General features: G+C 38.6%; 1 protein-coding gene across 1 annotated transcript in view; it reads right to left on the reverse strand.

Moving 5' to 3' along the window:
• Positions 1–20158, reverse strand: part of FAF1 (Fas associated factor 1) — a 325035-nt gene extending 304877 nt beyond the window's left edge. Inside the window, exon 1 of the mRNA XM_037499959.2 lies at positions 19664–20158. Within this exon, the coding sequence (XP_037355856.1) occupies positions 19664–19708 (45 nt within the window). The 5' untranslated portion in view covers positions 19709–20158. The remainder of the gene's footprint in view (positions 1–19663) is intronic.
• Between the last annotated feature and the right edge of the window lie 1309 nt (positions 20159–21467).

Here is a 21467-nt window from a genome sequence, read left to right on the forward strand (position 1 = left end):
ACAAGGCTATCTCAAAGACAGATGATAATGCAGGTGAAGCCACATAACAGTTCAAACATTAACTGCAATTTATAGGTGGGAAAATGAAAGGTCAATGATTTACCTACGATTAGAAAGCAGAAAAATAGTGGGTATTAACTTCTTTATTTGTAGTAAAACTCTTTATCCACAAAGTCTACTTGGTCTAATATCAATTAATCACACCAGCTTTGTTATGACTAGTATCTATATATCTTTTTTCATTCTTTTATTTCCAACCTAAATGGGTCTTTGTATTTCAAATGCCTCTCTTATAAACATTGTAGATCAGTTTTTCTTTTTATCTGACAGCTTACCTTTTGATTACTTCTTTTGTCTGTTTACGTTTAACATAATTATTGATAAGACTGAGTTTAAGTCTACCATATATATATGTACTTTTTTGGTTTGTAATCTGTCCCAACTGTTATTGTACAGTTATTCTTCCTTATGCACATTCTTTAAAGATGAGCTTAAGTTTTGATATTCAGTTATCTTCTATTTGCTTTTTAACTACAGTTCTTCAAATTTATTAGTGGCAGTTCTAGGAATTATACACATCCGTACCTTATCAGACTACCTTGAGTGAATGTTATTACTATATTCCATATAATATAAGAACTTTACAAAAAGCCCATTTACTTTTCTTTTAGATACTGTTGCCATGTCTTACTCCTATATAAAATATAGAATGCCTCAATATATAGCTATTTTTACATTGTTTTTTAAAACAAATTATTAAAGGAAAAATATTATTTTTTTATATTTACCCACATAAAGTCCATAAAGTATTCTTCATTTCCCCCACAGGTTCACATTTCTGTCTGCAGTCATTCTCTTCAGCCTAATGAACTTCCACTAGTATTTCTTAAAATACTCTAGGGTTTTATTTTCTAAAAATATGATCACTTTCACTTTTAAAGCAAAATTTTGCTAGACATAAAATACTCATTTGGTCATTTTTTTTTTCTTTCAGAAATCTAAAAAGACCATTACATCATCCCTTGTACTACATTTTTCCTAGTGAGAAGTTAGCTAACATTCTTGGCATCATTCTCTTCATTGGATGTATCCTCCACCCCACAACCCTCTGGATATTTTTAAGATGTTCAACAGTTTAACTCTTGTGGTACCAATGTGTGACTTCTTAGGTATTAATCCTATGCGGTGTTCAGCAAGCTTCTTTAATCTGTAAATATATGTCTTGCACCAAGTATCCACAAAGGTGCTGAAAAATCATGGCAATAAAAATCCACACAACCAATTAGACATCTTTAGGGATTTTTTTTTTTTTGACAGGAGGAATTCTAGGAGCACTTCAAAAGAGGAGGAAAAAATGGAAAAATTAAGATTATCATATTCCTATTACATTCTCATCAAGTCCAAAATTAGACTTTCAGAATTCTAATTCTAAAGAATTAGAAAAATAAAGAGATGCTGGCCTATAAATCCATGGAAGGGCAAGTTTTTAAAGTGAACATAGGTTGAGAAGAGAGCCAGTAGAAAGGGAGATGTAGGAGGCAAAGGAAATGTGAGGGAACTGATTTGGAGCAAATTCCTAGCGAGATGGTTAAGAGCAGGGAGAAGGAGGAAAGCTAACAAATACAAACTACTCCACTTAATTTGAGAAATTTAAAGATTAAATTTAGGATGAGGGAGATTAGTATTTTAAGTTTACTGCCCACTAAATGTGTCAAAATTGCAAAGTGATTGCATTAATAGTAATATAATATGCAAAACTAGGGGAAAGGCCAGTCTACTCTACTTCAAAACTCTTTTGGAATAATATCATGTTCACTCCTAAACTCCTCTTTGAGGTGCTCCATTTAAGAAGCAAACACATCAAAAGGAAGGTAAACAAGTTATAGGAGTGGTAGAAGGGAATAGTAAATTAGGACTCAGACAATAAGAATTAAAGATAGAATAGTTGCCTTTGCATGGCATAAAAAGAATTTTGTCTAGGTCTAGAGAAAATCAGTAAGTTACAAAGAGGTAAGCTTTTACTAGCTTTATTATTGATAGCTGCCTTATGAAGAAGTGATGTACTAATTACCTAATATGATCACTGGCACAAAAAAAAATTTGTCAAAAGAGTAAAAATATGAATAAAGCCAGCATCATGTAATACATGTTTCTCCATTCCTCACATTCTCACATCACAATACATATGAAGTCATTCAAATGAATGTTTGGTATACTCTCAATACATATTTACAGGTTTTAAGCAGTCAGAATTAAAGACAGTATTACTACAATAATACTACCCAAACTCCATGACATTCTTATCCCTTTTATCTCACTTATCTAACCACAAAATCAACTTAAAGCGAGAGATTTCTGAGTAAATGCCTTGTTGGGAAACTAGTCACATCCCACCTGAGATTACAAAAGCAATGGTGAACAAACAATCTAGATCTTTGACATTACATCTTCACACTTCCCCTCTGGGTAACAAATAACAGCTGCACCCCCTGCACCTCCGGCCTGTAGCCCAGTTTTGCATGCATAAATAAATAAATTTAAAAAAAACAAATAGCAGCTGCAATTTTGAGATACCCCCTCATTCCAGATGGGAGTCCCTTGTAGTTATCTTCATAAAGTTCTCCTAAAAACTCAGGACTACATATAGAACTGAGTCCTAGGGCCAGCTATATATGTCACCACTGCCCTTTCATTCAAAGATGACTCTTTATCATTCTAAGTCAGTGTACGTTCAGGACCCATCCCCTGGAAATACCAAGACTCTGCTATAATCTCCCCCCCTTCTCTCTCTCTTTCTCTCTCTCTCTCTCTCTCTCTCACACACACACACACACACACACACACACACACACACACAAAGCCATACTTAATTATTTTTAAATGAAGAAACAAAATCCTCTAGTAGACATTCCAGGAAAGAATGTGGTTGTTTCTTGGCACATTAAAATTTTTATCTTAGCATATTAAATTATTCCAGGATTATAGATAGGATTTATGATCTAAAAAGAATCTTTCATCTTAACAATAAAAACATTTTAGTGAAATGCACATTTTAACTTTATATACTCTCTACACATGCATAAGTAGAAAGATTAATAACTTATGCGGTACTCCATTCTTAAAGTCATATTTAAATATTACCATTACATGCTGTTCTTTTGGGACAGTAACAGCAGAATAAAAACTAAAAAGTCACTGCAAAAACAGATTGCATCAATACACACAGAAAATCACACATCATATAATTTGCTTTTTCTTTTTGCTTAATACATCTGTTATACCTTTCTAGGTTTCCGATTTTGTTTAAATGTTGGTTTGAAAAGGAAAAAGCTATTAGCACCTCTTTGCCAAAATAACACGTCTTCAACTTGTTATTGAAGTTATTCACCTTCAATAGTTGTTATTCACATTTAGCACATGAAGTTAATTCCCTGAAAGTTCCTACCTTTTTTTGTTGGTTAGAAAATTAGTTTTAGGAATCCTTTATTCCAAAAGTACAGGATATTCATATTCAAAATATTTTGAATATTCATATTCAAAATATTCATCAATTATTTTGGTAAAATACTATAGTTACATAACATTACTCTGATTGCTGTTATTGCTTCCTTGTTTAGTCTCATGATCATTCTTCTGTCCTACAGTCCACTACAACATGAAGATATACCAAAGCTTATTATCCCCCCAAAGTCATTTTTATTTTGACAGAACATCCTTTTGTACTTTTTATGAACTATTTCAAGAATGGAGATAACAGTAAAATGAACAGCTATGAACAGAATATTTTCTCCAACAACTACCAAGTCACAACCTATCTTGTTTCACTCCCCGTCAAAGCTATCTCTAACTCCCCTCCCAGATTGTTCTGAAATAAATTCAGGTCATTGTATCATTTCATCCATATATATTCTAGCATATATCTCTAAAGGATAAGGATTCTATTTTTAAAAAATAACGCAACACAATGTCACACTTAGAAAACATAACCACTTAATTTCATTAAATATCCAATTAACTTTGGCAAAATATTTCTTACAATATTATTACAAAGAAATCACTAAGTAATGTTTTCATCTTCCAAAACACAATGTAGCTTAAAACAAACTTCATATGTATCAATTTGGGGCCAGCTTGTCTTAACTGGAATAAGTCTATTAATATTGCCATAACATCATTGCTTTTGTTTCAAGTTCCACTGCTGGGATCCTGAGGACATACCCAAAACTGACTACTCCCAGAGAAATGAGGCAAAATTACTTAGCATAGTCATACTAATACTTTACTGATACTGATAATGTGAATATGAAGGAAAAGAAAAAAAAATCAGTGAGAGAATAATCTCTTACTGAGGTACAAATAATCCCAATAGCAACCATTGCCACATACAGTGTCAAGATAAACAGTCAAGGAATTCCAGCTTCTTCTTTTCGTCGCTTCTTTTCCTTGGAAAATTCAGACACCAGAAAAATTTAAATGTTAATTTTTTGATTGGTCCACAAAGCAACAATAGGATGAAGGAATCAAAAAATAACTGACTAGATCCAGGTTTGTTTTTAAAAGGCAACCTTGCAAAGGACAGTACTTACTAAAGTTTTCCAATTACTATAGTCATAACGATAGAGGAAGGGAAACATGTTTCTCCATGGGAGGACCCAAAGAAAAGCAAACATGCTTATAATTTCTTTGAAATTTTATTCCTATTTAAAATTAATGCAAATTTTGTATTTGCTTCATGACAAATGTTTTTAATCAAAAAAAAAAAAAACAAGTATTTCTCTTGAAGTTATTCTAGTAAACTGGTGCTACAAAAAGACATGCACGTTTATTCTGTAGCTTTTGAGTACTCCCTAGCACACCCATTTTAAAGATGTGGATATATATGATGATAGGTTTGACTATATACTAAAGCAGACCTGATTTCCAAATACAAGTTTGTCTTTACTACCTGTTACCAGATGACTTAAACTCCTTACACCTTTACTTCCTCATCTTTAAAATGAGAATAATAACACTGACTATCACAGACTAAATGGAATTTTTTTGTTAGACTGGATAATATAGATAAAACATTCACTACTTCACTACTGAGACCAGCAGAAAGGAATACCCAGCAAATGTTAGTAATAGTTATTATAATTAAAATCTCCAAGATCAATCTATAAAATGAGGAATTACCTACCTTATGGGGTGGGAGCAACTATGAAGAATCTAATATTTCACCCTATTTTACTGCAAGCCAACAACTTATATTGTTACAATTTCATGGGTGCTAGAGTGAGACACAGACTCCTAGGTCAAGGACAAAGTGGTTTTATTACCCACAGCAACAGAAGTAACCAGTATATCAGCATTTTCTTGTACTGATCCCCAAGTCCCATCTCCCACAGGGTGATACATAGTAGACCAAATGACATCTGCACACATAGTAGACTGCATTACAGAGGAAGGACCCTGAGTTTAGAGAATGTAAACCATTTATATGGGACAGAAAGCATGCCTACCCTCTGCTTTAGAGAGACAAAGAATCTTTACCTTTCAGGTTATAAGCAAATCTGCCCTTTGGTCTGGAAGGAGGCAATATGTAGGCTGACGGCAAGACAACACCCTTGAAAAGACAATCTGGAACAATTGGTGCCTCTAATCATAAAATGATGATGACATACACAGAGAACTATCTCCCCTAAGTATTCCCAACCCTCACTTCTAACCATCTTGGCAGCTGACAACTCCACCAGCTACTCTAATTAATCTGACTGACAGAGGCTGAGACTAACAATCATTTTTGTCTCATACAGCATTTAATTAAGGCAGACAAGAAGGCAACAGCACTCCATGCAGCAGGATGAGGCCAACCTTCAGAACTGATTTCAACCATTTTCCTTATGGTTGAACCAAAAAAAGATGAAAAAATCCCATAAACCATCAGAGATTGCCTGAGAAAGGCTGGAGGCTACTCACCTTACTTAAACTTTAACCTTTCCACTTGGGTCCAGGAACAAGGTGTATTAACATGTATACACTCTCCCATGACCCATAAATTGTCTAGGGCTATGTTATTATCTATAACAATTCTGGTCAATAAGTCAAAGCTGACCTGAATGCTTTCCAGAGTCAACGTGTGGCATTGATAACCACTTCTTTTTTTTTTTTCTTTTGCCAATAAGTCAGGAACAATTTCAAACCACCTATTATAATTGAATGACTTCCCTCACAGAAAAAAAAATCCACAAAGTACACAGTAATAACATATCAGTTATCGTTCTAGGAAGTTTCCCAAGAAACAAAATATAATTTCATTCTGGAGAGATCTTTGCAGTCATCTGATTACTACAAGATCAATTTGAAGTGTGTCCTTAAACACTCAAAGATAAAGGTCGAAGAGCCATGTTTTCAGAAGGCAGGCAGTTAATATGCCTGAGTTTCATGCAAGAAATACAGTCCTGAGGGCACCTCAGCTAGTACACCCATGGTTTGCTTACAATTGTTGAGTCCTTCAAGTGGGACCTACATCAATGTAAGAAGCATTGTCAACCTGTGTCCCAACAAGGTCTCCCAACCAGCTGGCAGATCTTGGGATTCCAAGATCATTTCTAATAACTGAGTCTAGTCTTTGTTCTTGAATGAGGGCAGTCAGAGCAAATGATCCCATTTATCTAGGCCACTGGTAACCTGACTGATAGCAGCTCTTAGCAAAAGCTATGAGATGGGAGGGGGGAAGACATCAGGAGGTGTTAACAAGCATTTTGCAGGGATGGTACAGGAGCTGGGGCCAACCAAAACGGCAACATGTCGTCTAATGAGGGGATGATAGACCCAATCAATTAAATCCAATGCCCCTGCAATAGCTGGAAGAGCTGCACCAGGGTGTTTCCCTTAAGGAAGGTTTCAAGTGTGGGTCTGAAAAACAAAGAACATTAATGTTTTCCCCTCCCCCAAATCTTGTGGGGCCTAATGTATTCCCTCCCCAGGTATTGAGATCATTGCACACTCCATTGTCACCAAATCAATAGTGCACCATTGCAGTAGCTGTAACTTTATCTTTTTTCTGATCATTTCCTACTAATATTCAGGTCTTTTGTTTGAAATATCAGGTACAAGAAACAAAGGGAATTTTCATAAAACCTACATAAACCCATGTACAGTCCCCTCTGTTCTATATGGGCCACAGGAGGGGAACTCAGCAAACAGGGTACTCAATAAGGGGTTATTATCCTTGTGATCGTGTCATGTCAACCTAACAAGTTCATGTAGGTGGCTGAACCAGAATTCAGTTTGAAGTCCCCAAGTCACCTTTTGGTGATCTGCCAAATAGAAGGTATGCCAACAAGCCTGGCCTTGGGGTGCCACTAGGAAAAAAAAGAAGTGTCATAATCAAAAGTCTGGCTTGCAGTGATACCCTCTGCATCAGAAACAGAGTCCTTTACTTTTCACCTAGTTTATGATAGTTGATGTGCTGTTATATCTGATACAATGAAGGATCCAGGCAACAATGATGGCTCTGAGTAGTGCAAGCTCAATCAAAATCTTGATTCTGGTGAGATTCATCAGAGAACAGGCCCTTATAATGGGCATCTACATGAGTGATCCAGACAGTTTGATCAGTAGCTATAATATGTTTCCATAGTTCGTAGTTTCAGAGAGCTATCTTTAATCTGCCAGTATATAGTTCTCAAGTGGTACACCAAATAGCTAGGCCACTGGCAATAAGCCAAGTGTCAGTAGTAATACATCAAGTTTCATAAAGGATTACTGACCAGAACTATAAGAACAGCTTTGATTTCTGTCCACTGAACACAGCAATCACATCCATTATGAGGCTGAATAGCTGATGTAGAGGCTGAACAGCTCCGGAAGGCAAGCAGTTACAATCAGTTTCAGTTTGGCTGAACCATTGGTGAACCAGGCCCAGGCCCAGGCTGAGGGAAACATCTGTGAAATGAGGACCCTCCACCCCCAACCCCACCCCTGCAATCAGTGGGGGAATTTTCTTCCTCCAAAAAGGGGTATTAAGCCATAAGACCTTAAGAACCCACATCATCTCTCAGCCAAGCCAGAGAATGTTCTAAAGACTTTGCTTTCTGCCCACAGAGATTGCAAATTTACCTCCTTCAGTCAAGTGTAGGTGCACAAACATTTGTAAATGTCTGAAAAAAGCAGATCTTCTGCTGAGCTGTGTTAAATCTTACTAGTTGTTACTGGAGGGAGGAAGGAGGGACAGTATGAACCTGAGTTTGACTGACATTGATGAAAAACATTCCCTCCACCACCAAAGAAATTTGAGGGTTGTTGAGAATTAGCAACATGAGAGGACTTCAGGCAGTTGTCCCTGAACTCAGTATGTAACCACCTCACTAATTCCTCCTCATTAACAGGCAATAAAGAACCACTTAACAATCTGGTCAACATGTTTGCTACCAGTTTGCAAGGTCTTCATTTACATTCTGTAAACCAGTCCCCGAGGCCCTCACCTTCCTCTTCCACAAAGCCATGTGTCTGTTAATATCCCATTTTGTTGCCACACTATTATGAATAGTGAAGGATCTTTTACTTGCAAGATAACAGGTTAATCTGCCAGTGTCAAGGATGTGCCAGTAATCAGAACAGAATATCAGCATTTTCTTGGACAGTCCCATTTCCCACAGGGTGACACAAAGTAGGTCAAGTGGCACCTGCACATGAAGTATACTGCAGTATAGAAGAGGAACCCAGAGTCCAGAGAACCCAAATCTTTTTAAATGGATATTATGCATATTATGCATGACTGTCCTTTGCTACAGAGGGAAACATTACAACTTCCAGGCTGCTCACTATATAAACATCCTTGAAAAAAATAGTCAGAAACAAAAACAGTTACTAACTCTGTTGGCAAACTATACAGAAACCATGTATCTCTGGATCCAAACATAGGGTCACTGTAGGATTCAGAAGCTACGAGCCCAGTAGTATCTAACACATAAGAAGCATTTAAAATCTAGGTGCTAGTGTTATTATTTCTCCCCATTAGACAAAAAATAAGAATGTTGGATCTTTTCTCCAACTTACCTCAACCAGATACCAAATGATACAACTTAAACTGACTTTTTAAAACAAATGCAACTGGATCTCCCCTGGTGGCTCAGCGGGTTGAGTGCTGCACTATGAAGCTGCCCGCAGCCTATGCAGCGCAGGTTCGATCCCAGCAGGCCGGCGAGAATCCCACATGACGCAGCAGACCTCTCCTGTCTCACCCGCTGCTCCCCTCAGCAGTGTATTTCATCAGTCTGCCTGTTCTGCTCCCTGCTCTGTCTCTGCTGAATCCTCTCACCCTCCCATGCATCTGGGCTGTATCCCCGTCCTTGTATAAATAAATAAATACATCTTTAAAAAAAAAAATGCAACCACTGCTTTTCACTTGGGAGAAAAAGGGTGGGGAACCAGAATGGCCTACGAGACAAAGCTTGACCCTTGTGAACATTCTTCTATTGCAGCACAATCATTAAAGAATTCAGGTAACCAGGGTAAACTGCAGAGGCGGGGGGAAAGAAAGAAAAAACAGATGGCTGAACCTGAAAGCCATACACATAAACCTGCAAACTTTTTCACTTTTTTTTTTTACAACATGACATCTCATCCTATCTCAATTATTCCTCTCTAAAGACAAGTATTAAGGGAGGTGCAATTATTCTGTTAATTTTCCCAGACTACTTTCTGAAATTATTTCATACTCACCTTAAAAACAATGACCAGTGATTTAACATGGTAAACAATTTTGATTTGAAATTAAATTTCTCCCTTAAAAGACAATTTGAGAGTGAAGCCATAATCAGAAAGAGTGATGGGCTCACAGTAACAATAACATCACTCAAATTTTACAAAGTTTTTGGTTTCAAGTTCTATATTTTTGCCACATTACCTTACCACTAAAAGCTAAACTAAAAGGAAGGTGTTTTGTACTTCTCTATAAGTGGGTCACTTTGGAACACTCACACACTATTGGTGGGAAAGTATATTGGTGAAGTCTCTATGGAAAATACTATGGTAATTCCTCAAGAAATTAAAAATAGATCTACCATATGATCCAGCAATTCCTTTTCCAGATATCTATCTGAAGGACATAAAAACACTAATCTATAAAGATAAAATATAAGCTCGCCTGTGTTACTGCAGCACTATTTCTAAGAGCCAAGATATGAAACAACCTAAGTGCCCAATGATGGATGACTGGATAAAGATCTGGTGTATACATAGGGTCTACTACAATGGAATACTACAATGGAATACTACACAAGCTACTGAAAAAAAAAAAAGTGAAATCTTACCTTTTGCAACAAAATACGGCACTTGAGGGAATTATAAATGGAAACAGGCCAAAAGGAAACCAATAAATACCCAATTCAGTCATGTATGGAATATAAAGAAACAAAACAAAGGAACAGACAAAACAAACCCTTGGATTCTGACTGCAAAACTAAGGTTACCATAGAAGGAGAAGGGATGGGGGCACAGGGTGAAGGTACCCAATGGACTGTGCTGGAGGATTACTGGTACTGTTGGTGGGTGTGGTACGGTAACATACATTTGAAGATGTGTGAACCTGTACTCCTAAAACATACAGTGCTGTAAACCAATGTTACCTCAATGATAAATAGGTCACTCTGGGATCTCCTGGTGGCACAAGGGATTAAGTCTCAGCACTATGAAGCTATCAGCAACCACTGCAGCATAAGTTTGACCCCCGGCCAGGGAGCCAACCCACATGGCACAGCAGACCTCTCCTCTCTCACCCACTGCTCCCCTCAGCAGTGTATTTCAATCAACATGCCTGTTCTGCTCCCCAGTCTGTCTCTGGTGAACCCTCTCACTGTCCAGCACCTCTGGCCTACACCCCAGATCTTGTATGCATAAATAAAATAAATCTTTAAAAAGTAAATGGGTCACTTTGAAGTTATAACCCTCAATTTGATAAAATTATCCAATTTTTACTCTATCGGTGACATATTTATTATTCAAAATCATGTCAGCAAATAGTAAATGCTTAAGAATACATAAAATTTTACAGCTCTATTTGTGTACCATAATAGCCAATATTCAGATTATTCCTTAAAAAATTCACTGAGCATATCTTACTAGAATATTGTAGAAACAGATGTTAAAACCTAGACAATAGTCCACTCAAAGAGATTATAGTAGGAAAGTATTTACTGACTGTCTGACATATGAAGTCTCAAAGAAGAGAAACACTGACAAGATACTTAAGAAATGATAGACCCTAACTGGACACAAAGTATTGATGCTATATGCAAAAGGTAAGTAAAGGGTTTCAAAAGATAAATACAAGTTTTCAAAAGGGACACAAAAAATAAGTTTTCAAAGATATGCAATCTTGGAACAGTACATTATTATGAGCTTCAAGTACATCCTGAAATACTTACTTTTCCTAAGTCATAAAAAAAGGAATAGTACTTAAGATCACAAAGTCAACGAATCACAGGAATGGATACAATCAAAAATCATCTATATTAATTGTTCTCAAGAGTAGTCTTGGTTATCCAACATCAACATAACCTAGGAAACTGGCAGAAATGTAAATTTGCAGATCCCACACAATATCAACTGAATCAGAAACTCTAGAGTAGGGTGCAGAAACCCGTGGCTTAACAAGTCCTCACCCTCCATGTTATAACTATGCAAGCTCAAGTGTGAGAACCAGAGTTAAATCAGGGTTTTCAGCACTTATGTCATTTGAGGGCAGAAAATTCTTCATTGTGGGTGGTTGTCTTAGACATCACAGAATACTTCTCAGTATTCCTGACTTCTACCCACTAAATGCCAATAGAACCCCCCAGTTACAACAGCCAAAAATGTGTCTAGATATTGCCTAATGTCCCCTAGGAAACATAAATTACCAGAGTTAAAGACCACTGATCTAGATCAGGGATCAGCAAACTTTCCCTATGGAGCAAGGTAAGTATTTTATACTTTGGAGGCTTGCAATCACTATGCAATTCTTCTACTGAAGGTAAGTTGCCAGAGACAATATGTAAAAGAATATACATGACTATCCTCCAGTTAAGACTTTGTTGACAAAAACAGTTGGTGCTTTGACCCTCAGGATGTAGTCTGCTGATCCTTAATCTAGACCAATTACCTAAATTATAACAGAAAGTTCTCAACCCCATTGCTGCCAAGTGATTGTCCAGACTATATGAATACCTGACCTACCCCAGTCTTCTGTGTTCAGGTAGCTGTGGCTCTAAGCAGATCTCCATTTTATAGATTGAATAACTGAAACCCAGAAAAGATAAGTGACTTGCTTAGAAAGCCACAATAAAAACAAAAACTAGAGCTTTGGTCTCCCTAAGTGCAATGATATGCTAATAAACTGCCCCTATGAAATTATAACCATATAACGCCACCTGTATGTAAGTCATTTAGTACTTCGCATTTTCTAAAACCTAGTAAGAAAAGTCTAGTTTTCACACACACACACACACACACACACACACACACACACACAAAATGGGGGCATGGGGTGAGAGGGAAGATAACTTTATTTCAAAGATCCAGAGAGTAAATATTTGGCTTATGGGCTCTAAAGTCTCTGTCTCAAATACTCATCTCTGTCACAACACAAGAAAGCAGTCATAGACAAGGCAAATGAAGGGGTGTGACTGTGTTCCAAAAAAAAATTTTTATGTAAAAAAATAGGCACTCAGGGCCTCCGTGGTGGTGCAAGGGGTTAAGATGCAGCACTATGAAGCTATCAGCAACCACTGCAGCACGAGTTCAATCCCCTGCCAGGGAGCTACCCATATGGGGCAGCAGACCTCTGCTGTCTTTTCCACTGCTCTCCTCAGCAGTGTATTTCAGTACATCTGCCAGTTCTGCTCCCCACTCTGTCTTTGGTGAATCCTCTCACCCCCAACCCTGCATCTCTGGCCTGCATCCCAGCTCTTGTATGCATAAATAAATAAATCTTTAAAAAAAAAAAAAATAAGCAGTCAGCTTACAGGCTATAGTTTCCTGACCCCTAATCTACAAAATGTACGAAACCTATATGGCAAACAACAGGCATCAACCTAACGATGTCAACAAAACTAAAGACTTTTTAGCCCGTGGCTTCTGATCACCTGCGAGTTTAGAAGCACGGCACTAGACTAGAATGGCAGACTAGCAAAAACCAAAGTGCTAGGCTCTCCCTCGCTTCCTTCCTTACAACTTGTCTGCTATATGCAAGGCACTGTTATAATTTATTTTTTATACGTTTCATCATTTGTAGAAATTTTTGAGTAGTGGATCTTGTTGTCCTTTAGAACTCCAAGTTATTTGAAAATTTAGAAAATAAATACTCTTATGTATACCTGGATAAAATCTTTGTTTCAAACCAATCCATGACCTTGGGCAAGTCACTTCCTTGCTCTGGGTCTCAATTTCCACAAAAGGAAAAATGAGAAGCTGGAAATAGATACCGTCTGAAGTCCTCTGCAGAGAACTACATAACTTAAAATTGTCAAAAATGAAAACAGTAGCTAAAATTTATTGAACACTTTTTGTCAAACACCTGGTCTAATCATTCTATAGGCACTGACTCAGTTTTCATATGGGGAAAATGAGACACAGAGGTATGTACTGATTGATCCAAGATCTAAGCTGAGTAAGTGGCAGAGGTGTGATTTAAACCCAAGAAATCTGTTCTTAAAAGCCATGCCCTTAATCACCAACTAAACTTTAGTCTACATTCCAAAATATCTTTTTCCCAATGACTAACAATTCAAGCACTAACACACCACAATTTGTTCCTCCAATAAATAAGGAGGATATTAGTAGAGAAAGAAAAAACAGGATCAAGATGACTTTCAAGCATTCTACTCAAATCTCCTACCCAAGGAAACCTCCCAGGAAATAAATATGTTATGCCACGGAGACTTAGTTTGGTCCCTAATCTACATCACAAAACAAACATAGCCTTAGGATCAGTACCACTTTTGCTTCCATCCTCTTTTGTAGAAGATATTGCTTTGCATTGAATTTGAAAAAAAAAAAAGTCAGTTTCATTTAGAAGGAAAAAATGTTATCAACAACAGAAACTACTTACCAGTAAATTACCAGAAGTGTCATGGAAGACTCCATGCTTCAAAGTGGAACTGATAGGCAAATGAAAACTTTCAAGTCTCACAGTGATAATCCAATATGTGGAAATAAATACAGCAATTTAGGCAGCAAAGCTATCACTAGCTGGAAAGACCAGGAGTGGAAAACAAGGGCAAAATTGTACATCATCCAGGAAATATATCTGAAAATAACATCAAAATTAATTCCAAATTAGAGAATAAGAGGATTCTTAATCTGCAACCACTGAAACTAAATTCAGAAAGAATACCTTTTTTAGCAAGAGAGATAAGGTCTTGTTTCTGGAAAAGAATGAAGAAAATATTACTAGTTAGAGTTGTTCCTTTTTTTTTTTTCCTTTACTGGAGTATAGCTATGATTTCTGACTGGTTTGACAGAGAAACATAAGTAGAAAAATATAGAAGACCAACATAGAATACTAATCTACATGGCAATATCAACACCCCTTATGTTTCCAAAGGAAAAGTACATGGTACAAAATGTACAAGAAAAAGAAATTAGCATGACATTAATTAAAAGGTTGGGGTGGGGTGAGAGACTCATTTTTTTGATTCATCAAGACCCAAAGTAAGAGGTAACTAATATTATTGAAATTATATGATACGATAGTTACAATTGCAATTCTACTTGGTTAACTATATTCACACCTGTGCACAAACCAAATGCTGTCTCAAAGTTGTTTGGTCAAATGATTTTTGCTCTATACCTCAACCTAAAAAGAAAAGTTAAAGAATTCTGCAATTACAAAAAGAACAAGATCTGGAACCTTTACCTGAATGCATCTCTTTGTTATGAGACATTAAATGGGGGAGGGGACAGAGTAGGAGGGGAGAGCTCTCATGATTCATCAATGCCTGCCTGTTTTTTAAACCCAGGAAATTCCTTTACACCCCCTCCTGGCTCTGGTCAGCCAGAACTGTAGGTGTACTACTCTATTCATTCTTTTGCCAGTGACATACTATGCTAATGCTATTTACATTTAAAGCTGGTTTTTGTTAGACTCCTCCAAATTCTAAACTTATTTGCTCAGAGTTGAATTTACAAATGATTGATTAAATAAGATACTGTCATTCTCTCCATTCAAAATTTAGTGGTGTAGCCACTATGGAAAATAGCATGACCATGCCTCAAAAAGTTAAAAATAGAAATACTATATGATCCAGTAATTCCACTTTTGAGTATATACCCAAAAGAATTCAAAGTAGGGACTCAAAAGAGATATTTGTACGCCTGTGTTCACAACATCATTAATGATTCACAATAGTCAAATGTGGGGAAAAGTGTCCATCAATAGATGAATGGATGAACATGATGTGGTATACACAACAATGGGATATTACTTAGCCTTATAAAGGAAGGCAATTTGACATGCCACAACATGAATAGTAAGGACAATATGTTGAGTGAAATAAGCCAGGAAAGGACAAATACTACATGTTTCAAGTACCTACAATATTCACATTCTCAGAGAGGAAAGCACAATGCTACTTGACATGGCTGGGAGAGGGAAGAAAGTGAAAGTATGATTTAGTAGGTACAGAGTTACAATTCTGCAAAACTAAAAGGTTCTGGAGATGGATGGTGGTGATGGCTGCCCCCCGTATGAATGCCACTGAACCGAAAATTTAGAAGTGGTTAAGATGGCAAATTTCACACTAAGTATATTTCATGACAATTTATCAAATTGATTAATTGGGAGTTGTTTTCTTATGGGGGGGGTAATAGAGGAATCTTTTAGAGGACAATTTGGAATATATTTGCTTTGTAATGAGTTCATTTGTCTACAAAGCCCCAAACCTATCCCATTAAAGTCAAAGTTATAATCTTCCAACTACTACTTAACCAATTATAAGAAACCAGATAATCAATTTAGCCCAAGACTTGGAATGTGGACACATGGATGAATGATGGTGGTTTCTTCTATAAATGCACAAAATCCATTTCTTCACCCAAAAGTGAATATAGTACAATTATGTTTTATTTTACTTCACATGATTGTTATCCACTCCCTCACTTATTTTCAACAGAAGTCCTTTCTAAAATGAGTTGAAACAGTTTTAAAATATATATATATAACCCATTTCCATATTTAGACATTGTATTTATAAAACCTATTATTCAGCAATAATAAAAATCTGAAGGTATATAATTTTTAAAATCTAATCAATTAGGGCATCCCTGGTGGGGCAAGGGGTTAAGATGTAACCTATGAAGCTATCCACAGCCACTGCAGCACGAGTTCAATTCCTGGCCAAGGGGCTACCCACATGGCACAACAGACCTCTCCTGACTCACCCGGCGCTCCCCTCAGCAGCGTATTTCAGTCAATCTTCCTGTTCTATTGTCCACTTTGTCTCTGGTGAATCCTCTCACCCCCTGTACCTCTGGCCTGTATCCCAGTTCTTGTATGCATAAATAAATAAATCTTTTAAAAAAACAATAAAATCTAATCAATTAAAAATCATGTCTGGCCTCGCTGGTGGCACAAGGGGTTAAGCACCGCACTATGAAGCAATCTGCAGCCTCTGCAGCGCGAGTTCGATCCCTGGCGCAGCAGAGCTCTCCTGACTCGCCCGCTGTTCCCCTCAGCAGTGTACTTCGGTCAGTCTGCCTGTTCTGTTCCCCACTCTCTGGTGAATCCTCTCACCCCTCCACAACTCTGACCTGTACTCCAGCTCTTGTAGGCATAAATAAATAAATCTTTTTTAAAAAAAAAATCATGTCCTTTTCTAAAGGAGTCTTTTTTTTTAAGATTTTTTTTTTAAAGATTTATTTATTTATTTATACAAGCACTGGGTACAGTCAGAAGCGCAGGAGGGTGAGAGAATTCACCAGAGCCAGAGCAGGGAGCAGAGCAGGCAGAAGGACCGAAGTACACTGCTGAAGGGAGCAGCGGGTGGCAGGAGAGGTCTGCGCGCCATGTGGGACCCTCCTCCGGGGAGCAGCCGGGGACCGAACCGGCGCTGCAGAGGCTGCAGGCAGCTTCACAACCCAGCGCTCAAGCGCTGCGCCACCGGGGAGGCCCCATGTCCTTTTCTATAAAGGCAGCAATGAGCTCTCAAAATATTAAGTTTCCTAATCATATAAATTAAATAGAATATATTTTTATTTTATTATGTTTATTTTCGGGTCGGAAATTGATTCTCTTAGTTATGGAAGAAATCAATATCACTAGGTATCTACATTTCAAATCTTGCACTAAAATACTTAAATTACCAGTTTCTCATAATTGCAGAAATGCTTATTTTAATAAGTTAATCCTAGGACCTCCCTGGTGGCATAGGGGTTAACTCTCAGTGTTATCATACCATCACTCTTGTGGTCTGAGTTCAATCCCTGGCCAGGGAGCTAAGCCACAAATGGCCCACTGCTCCCCTTAGCATGGTATTTTAGTAGCTCCACCTGTTCTGCTCCCCACTCATCCTCTGGTGAATCCTCTCACCACCTGCATCTCTGGCCTACACCCCAGTTCTTCTCTGCATAAATAAATCTTTGAAAAAAAAAGTTAATTCTATAAAAATTTTACATAATATAAAAAGAATAATAATCCCTTAAAACTAAGTCCACCAGCACAAACTGATCTGGAATCATCATTTATAAGAACACAACATTTTTAAATACACAAAGGCTACCATGCTTAACATGTGTAGAGTTTTACAAATAACTTTTTATTATACCGATATTACTCTGCCTATTTGACAATATGAAATTAACTCTTGCCATTTGGCAAACAATTACTCACTGAAGATACCATGAACCTTGTTCCATTTTTATAAACAAATGCTCACAGCTTTGCTGTTGGTTGTAAGAGAAAAACTTATTAGAATATATGAATGTAACCAAAATAAAATCCTAAAGGCTTCTCAGAAAATCTTACTATACCTCTGAACACGAGAATTCTAAATTTCCCATCTTTGACCTAAATAAGATTCACAGTAAGCATAATAATTCTCACAATAATAAGAGAGCAAGCAGCTACAAGCTATTAGAGGAAGTACGGAGATTGGTGAATCAAAACAAAGTTATAATTACCTTAAAGCTTTTAATCAGGTAAATTGCACTTTCTTGTTGTCTAAAGCCATTCATTCCTACCAGAATATAATAATTTTACAAAAGGATAAAACCACTCCTAGAAAAATATAGCCCTTTTTAACTCAACTACATTCCATATTTAATATAAGATTGAGTTGAAAAATGGAAAAAGATGACAAGATTTAGTGAGCCAAAAAAACCTCAGACCAATCCTAATCCTACAAAACACCAAAATCATGTAGTCAACTTTTGTTCTACAAACCCTTTTCTGTCTGAATTTGGAAGTTACAATAAAATGAAATACAGATATATGCTTATTCCTGATTAATACAATGATAGATAGATAGACAGACAGATTCCAAAAGAACAAACTCTGGAAATGACCAGGAGAACAGTACGTTGGAAAAATGAGAAACTTAAAAAAATCCGAGAAAGAGAAGTCCAACATAAACTCAGTAAGGAAATTCATTGCCTACTATGCTAGTGTGAGACCATGTGCAAGATGATAGTGTTGAAGAAAGAGGGGAAAACCTGCCTATACATAAAATTTGTTTCTAAGTTAGTGCAAAAATGAATGGTTAAAAATATCTCACTACAATATTTCCTTCACCAAACAGCAAAAGGCAAACATGGTTTTCACAGTGTATTAGTTTTAATTTAATTAGTCCAAATTTTTCATGATGCATACAACTCTACTATCAAAGAACCTCCCCTAAGATACTTAAAGGCCAGTGTCACTACCGTTGAGTTCAATAAGGGAATAACCCCTGCTTAGCCTTTAAATTACTCCGGAAGAAAGGACACCAATCAAGCAATTCAACCTGCGGTGGAGGAGAACACGTAAATTTCAATTGATAAATTGACAAGCTTGTGAATTCACTGCAAAGATACTCTGGTGTATTACACTCGCTTGGCCTCTTATCTTCCTACCCTGCAAAGATTCCAACACATCAAAGTCTCAGATGTTAATTCCTGCTTGAAACCGATCAAAATATCCTGCTGCCCCAGCACCTCCTCCTCAACATTCTTTTTGATTCTCCCTTTAATACAATACACCACACCCACCACACCACACTGTCCACACCCACACCGCATCCAGCACACTCTCCTCACGCAACAACCCCAAACACCCCAAACTTAACAGCCCCATCCTGTGCCCCTCAAAACCTACACACACCCCACATAACACAGCAAACGACACATTCCACATACCTAATACCCCAACTATCCTAACACCCCACACCCACCAATCCCATTCAAACCACACACAACATTCTACGCACACCCAGCACAGCATATGAAATACACCTTCCCCCACGGCTCACAATATACACACACACACACACACACACACACACACCCCAAACCTACGCTCACAACACACACCCCAACCACTTAGGGGAGAAAAGCCCCAACCACACACCACTGCAGCGCTCGAGCAAACGCTGGGAAGAGGAACCCCTTCTGGCACCCGAATCCCACGAGGCTGGGGGCAGGATGGGAACTGGACCAGATACTTCACCTGAAAATCCGCCAGGATCATCTCCCGGTCCATGTTGGACGCCATGGCGGCCGCCGAGTTCCGCGGCTCCGGGAGCGAAGCGCGCACCTGGGAGGAAGACTGCGCCTCCTGCGGCCGTCGTCGCCGCCGCCCGCGCCGCCGCCGCCGGGCGCCGAGGGGCAGGCGGGCGAGCCGGCGGGCTGGCCGGCGGGTCGGCGGGCGGGGCAGCGCGGAGGGCGCTAGGCGCTCATGCACTCGGTAACCTTCAGGCGCCCGGGCCGCCCGCCTGCGCCCGGCGGAGTCCGCGCCGCAGCCGCCCCGAGGGGGAGATTGGTGGGGATGCGGGCTGGGTCTTACTGTCGCCGGCCAGGGTGAGGGCAGGTTGCGACAGCGCGCACCCGGCTCCCCTGAGTGGCGGCGACACCGGCGGGGGCGGGGAAACCGAGCGAACCAGCAGGCGGGCGAAAGCCACGGCCGCCTCCGCCTCCTCCGCTTCCTCCCCGGCCGCCGCCTCCGCCCCTGGTTGGCCAGCGCCGCGGCTGTCGCACATTTTGCCTGTCATCGAGGTCGCAAAGCGCCGCTTTGCGGCTGCCACGTGACTGCGCTCCTGTCAAGCGCCGGGCGCGCGACTGCCCGGCGGGGAGCTGCGTGCCGCCAGCGGAGACGCCGGCCGGCGACTGCGGGAGCGGGGAGTCCCACAACAGGTTATTCCGGTTTGGAAGTGAGCGAAGGCCTCGGGATACTGCCTCCCGCTGGCGGGGGCGAAGGCCGGGTTCTGCGTCTGGCGTGGTTGCGGTCACACCTCCTCGTCGAGCCTCACAGACCAGCTCAGCACTCTCACCCGGGTCTTGGAGCTTTTCGACATGGACGTTTTCTCGTACAAAGTTGCGCCAAAAGACAACTCGTCGTCTCGTAGGCTCAACCAGAGTCAAAACCCTTTTACACACAGTCACACTCAATCCAAGCCTCCTGGCGCCTGCAGCCTCAGTAACACAGAGGTAAACAGGTTTCCATAAAAGACGTAGGGAGACATGGAAGCTAAGAAATATACGACCCCCAGTTATGATGATGATGTTTCTGTTGCTACATTTATTATTTAGAGCTCAGACATCTTGCAAATGGGGAAAGCTTGAGATCAGCTTTGAATATAGTCAAATAGAATCTATTTAAAGTACTTTATGCATTATATAAATGTATAATGGGTATTTTAAATTATATTTATTTTATATTTATTTTTATATTTAATTATGTATATATTTACATATATAATATAGACTATATAAATATAATATAAATTATAATATTATATTATAATATAAATTATATAAATATATATTTGAAGTACTTTCAAAATATATAAATTATATATAAATATATAAATTATATATAAATATATAATCTATTTAAAGTACTTTCAGAGCTGAAGAAATTTTATTGGAATACCAATTGCTAAAAGTTTCAATTTATGGTCAGAAGTTGACAGGCCTTGAGCCAAGAATAGCCAAGGACTGTGTACAGTGAAGTGACAGTTTGTAATTGTATCCTGGCTAGAGGAAGAGTGACAGTGGAACATGTTCAACTTTGACTTGAAAAACATAGCATCTTCTGGACTGTAATAGATCATTTGGTTGCCAAAGAAAGTATGTAAAATTCTGAAAGGCTGAGGTGATGTAAAATTGTCCGTTTTTTGCTGTAGGGTTAGAAAAGAAACTAATGAATCACCACATACATAGACTTAAGGGCTAGGCCTTTGTGTTCTGAACGCAAAGAAGAGCACTATGGTGTTCTTGAGATCTAGGTGTTTTCTCTAAATGAAAATAGTGTG

Source organism: Talpa occidentalis, unplaced genomic scaffold (genome assembly GCF_014898055.3).
Source record: "Talpa occidentalis isolate TD23 unplaced genomic scaffold, MPIMG_talOcc4v2.1 talOcc4.9, whole genome shotgun sequence".
NCBI classification, from domain to species: domain Eukaryota; kingdom Metazoa; phylum Chordata; class Mammalia; order Eulipotyphla; family Talpidae; genus Talpa; species Talpa occidentalis.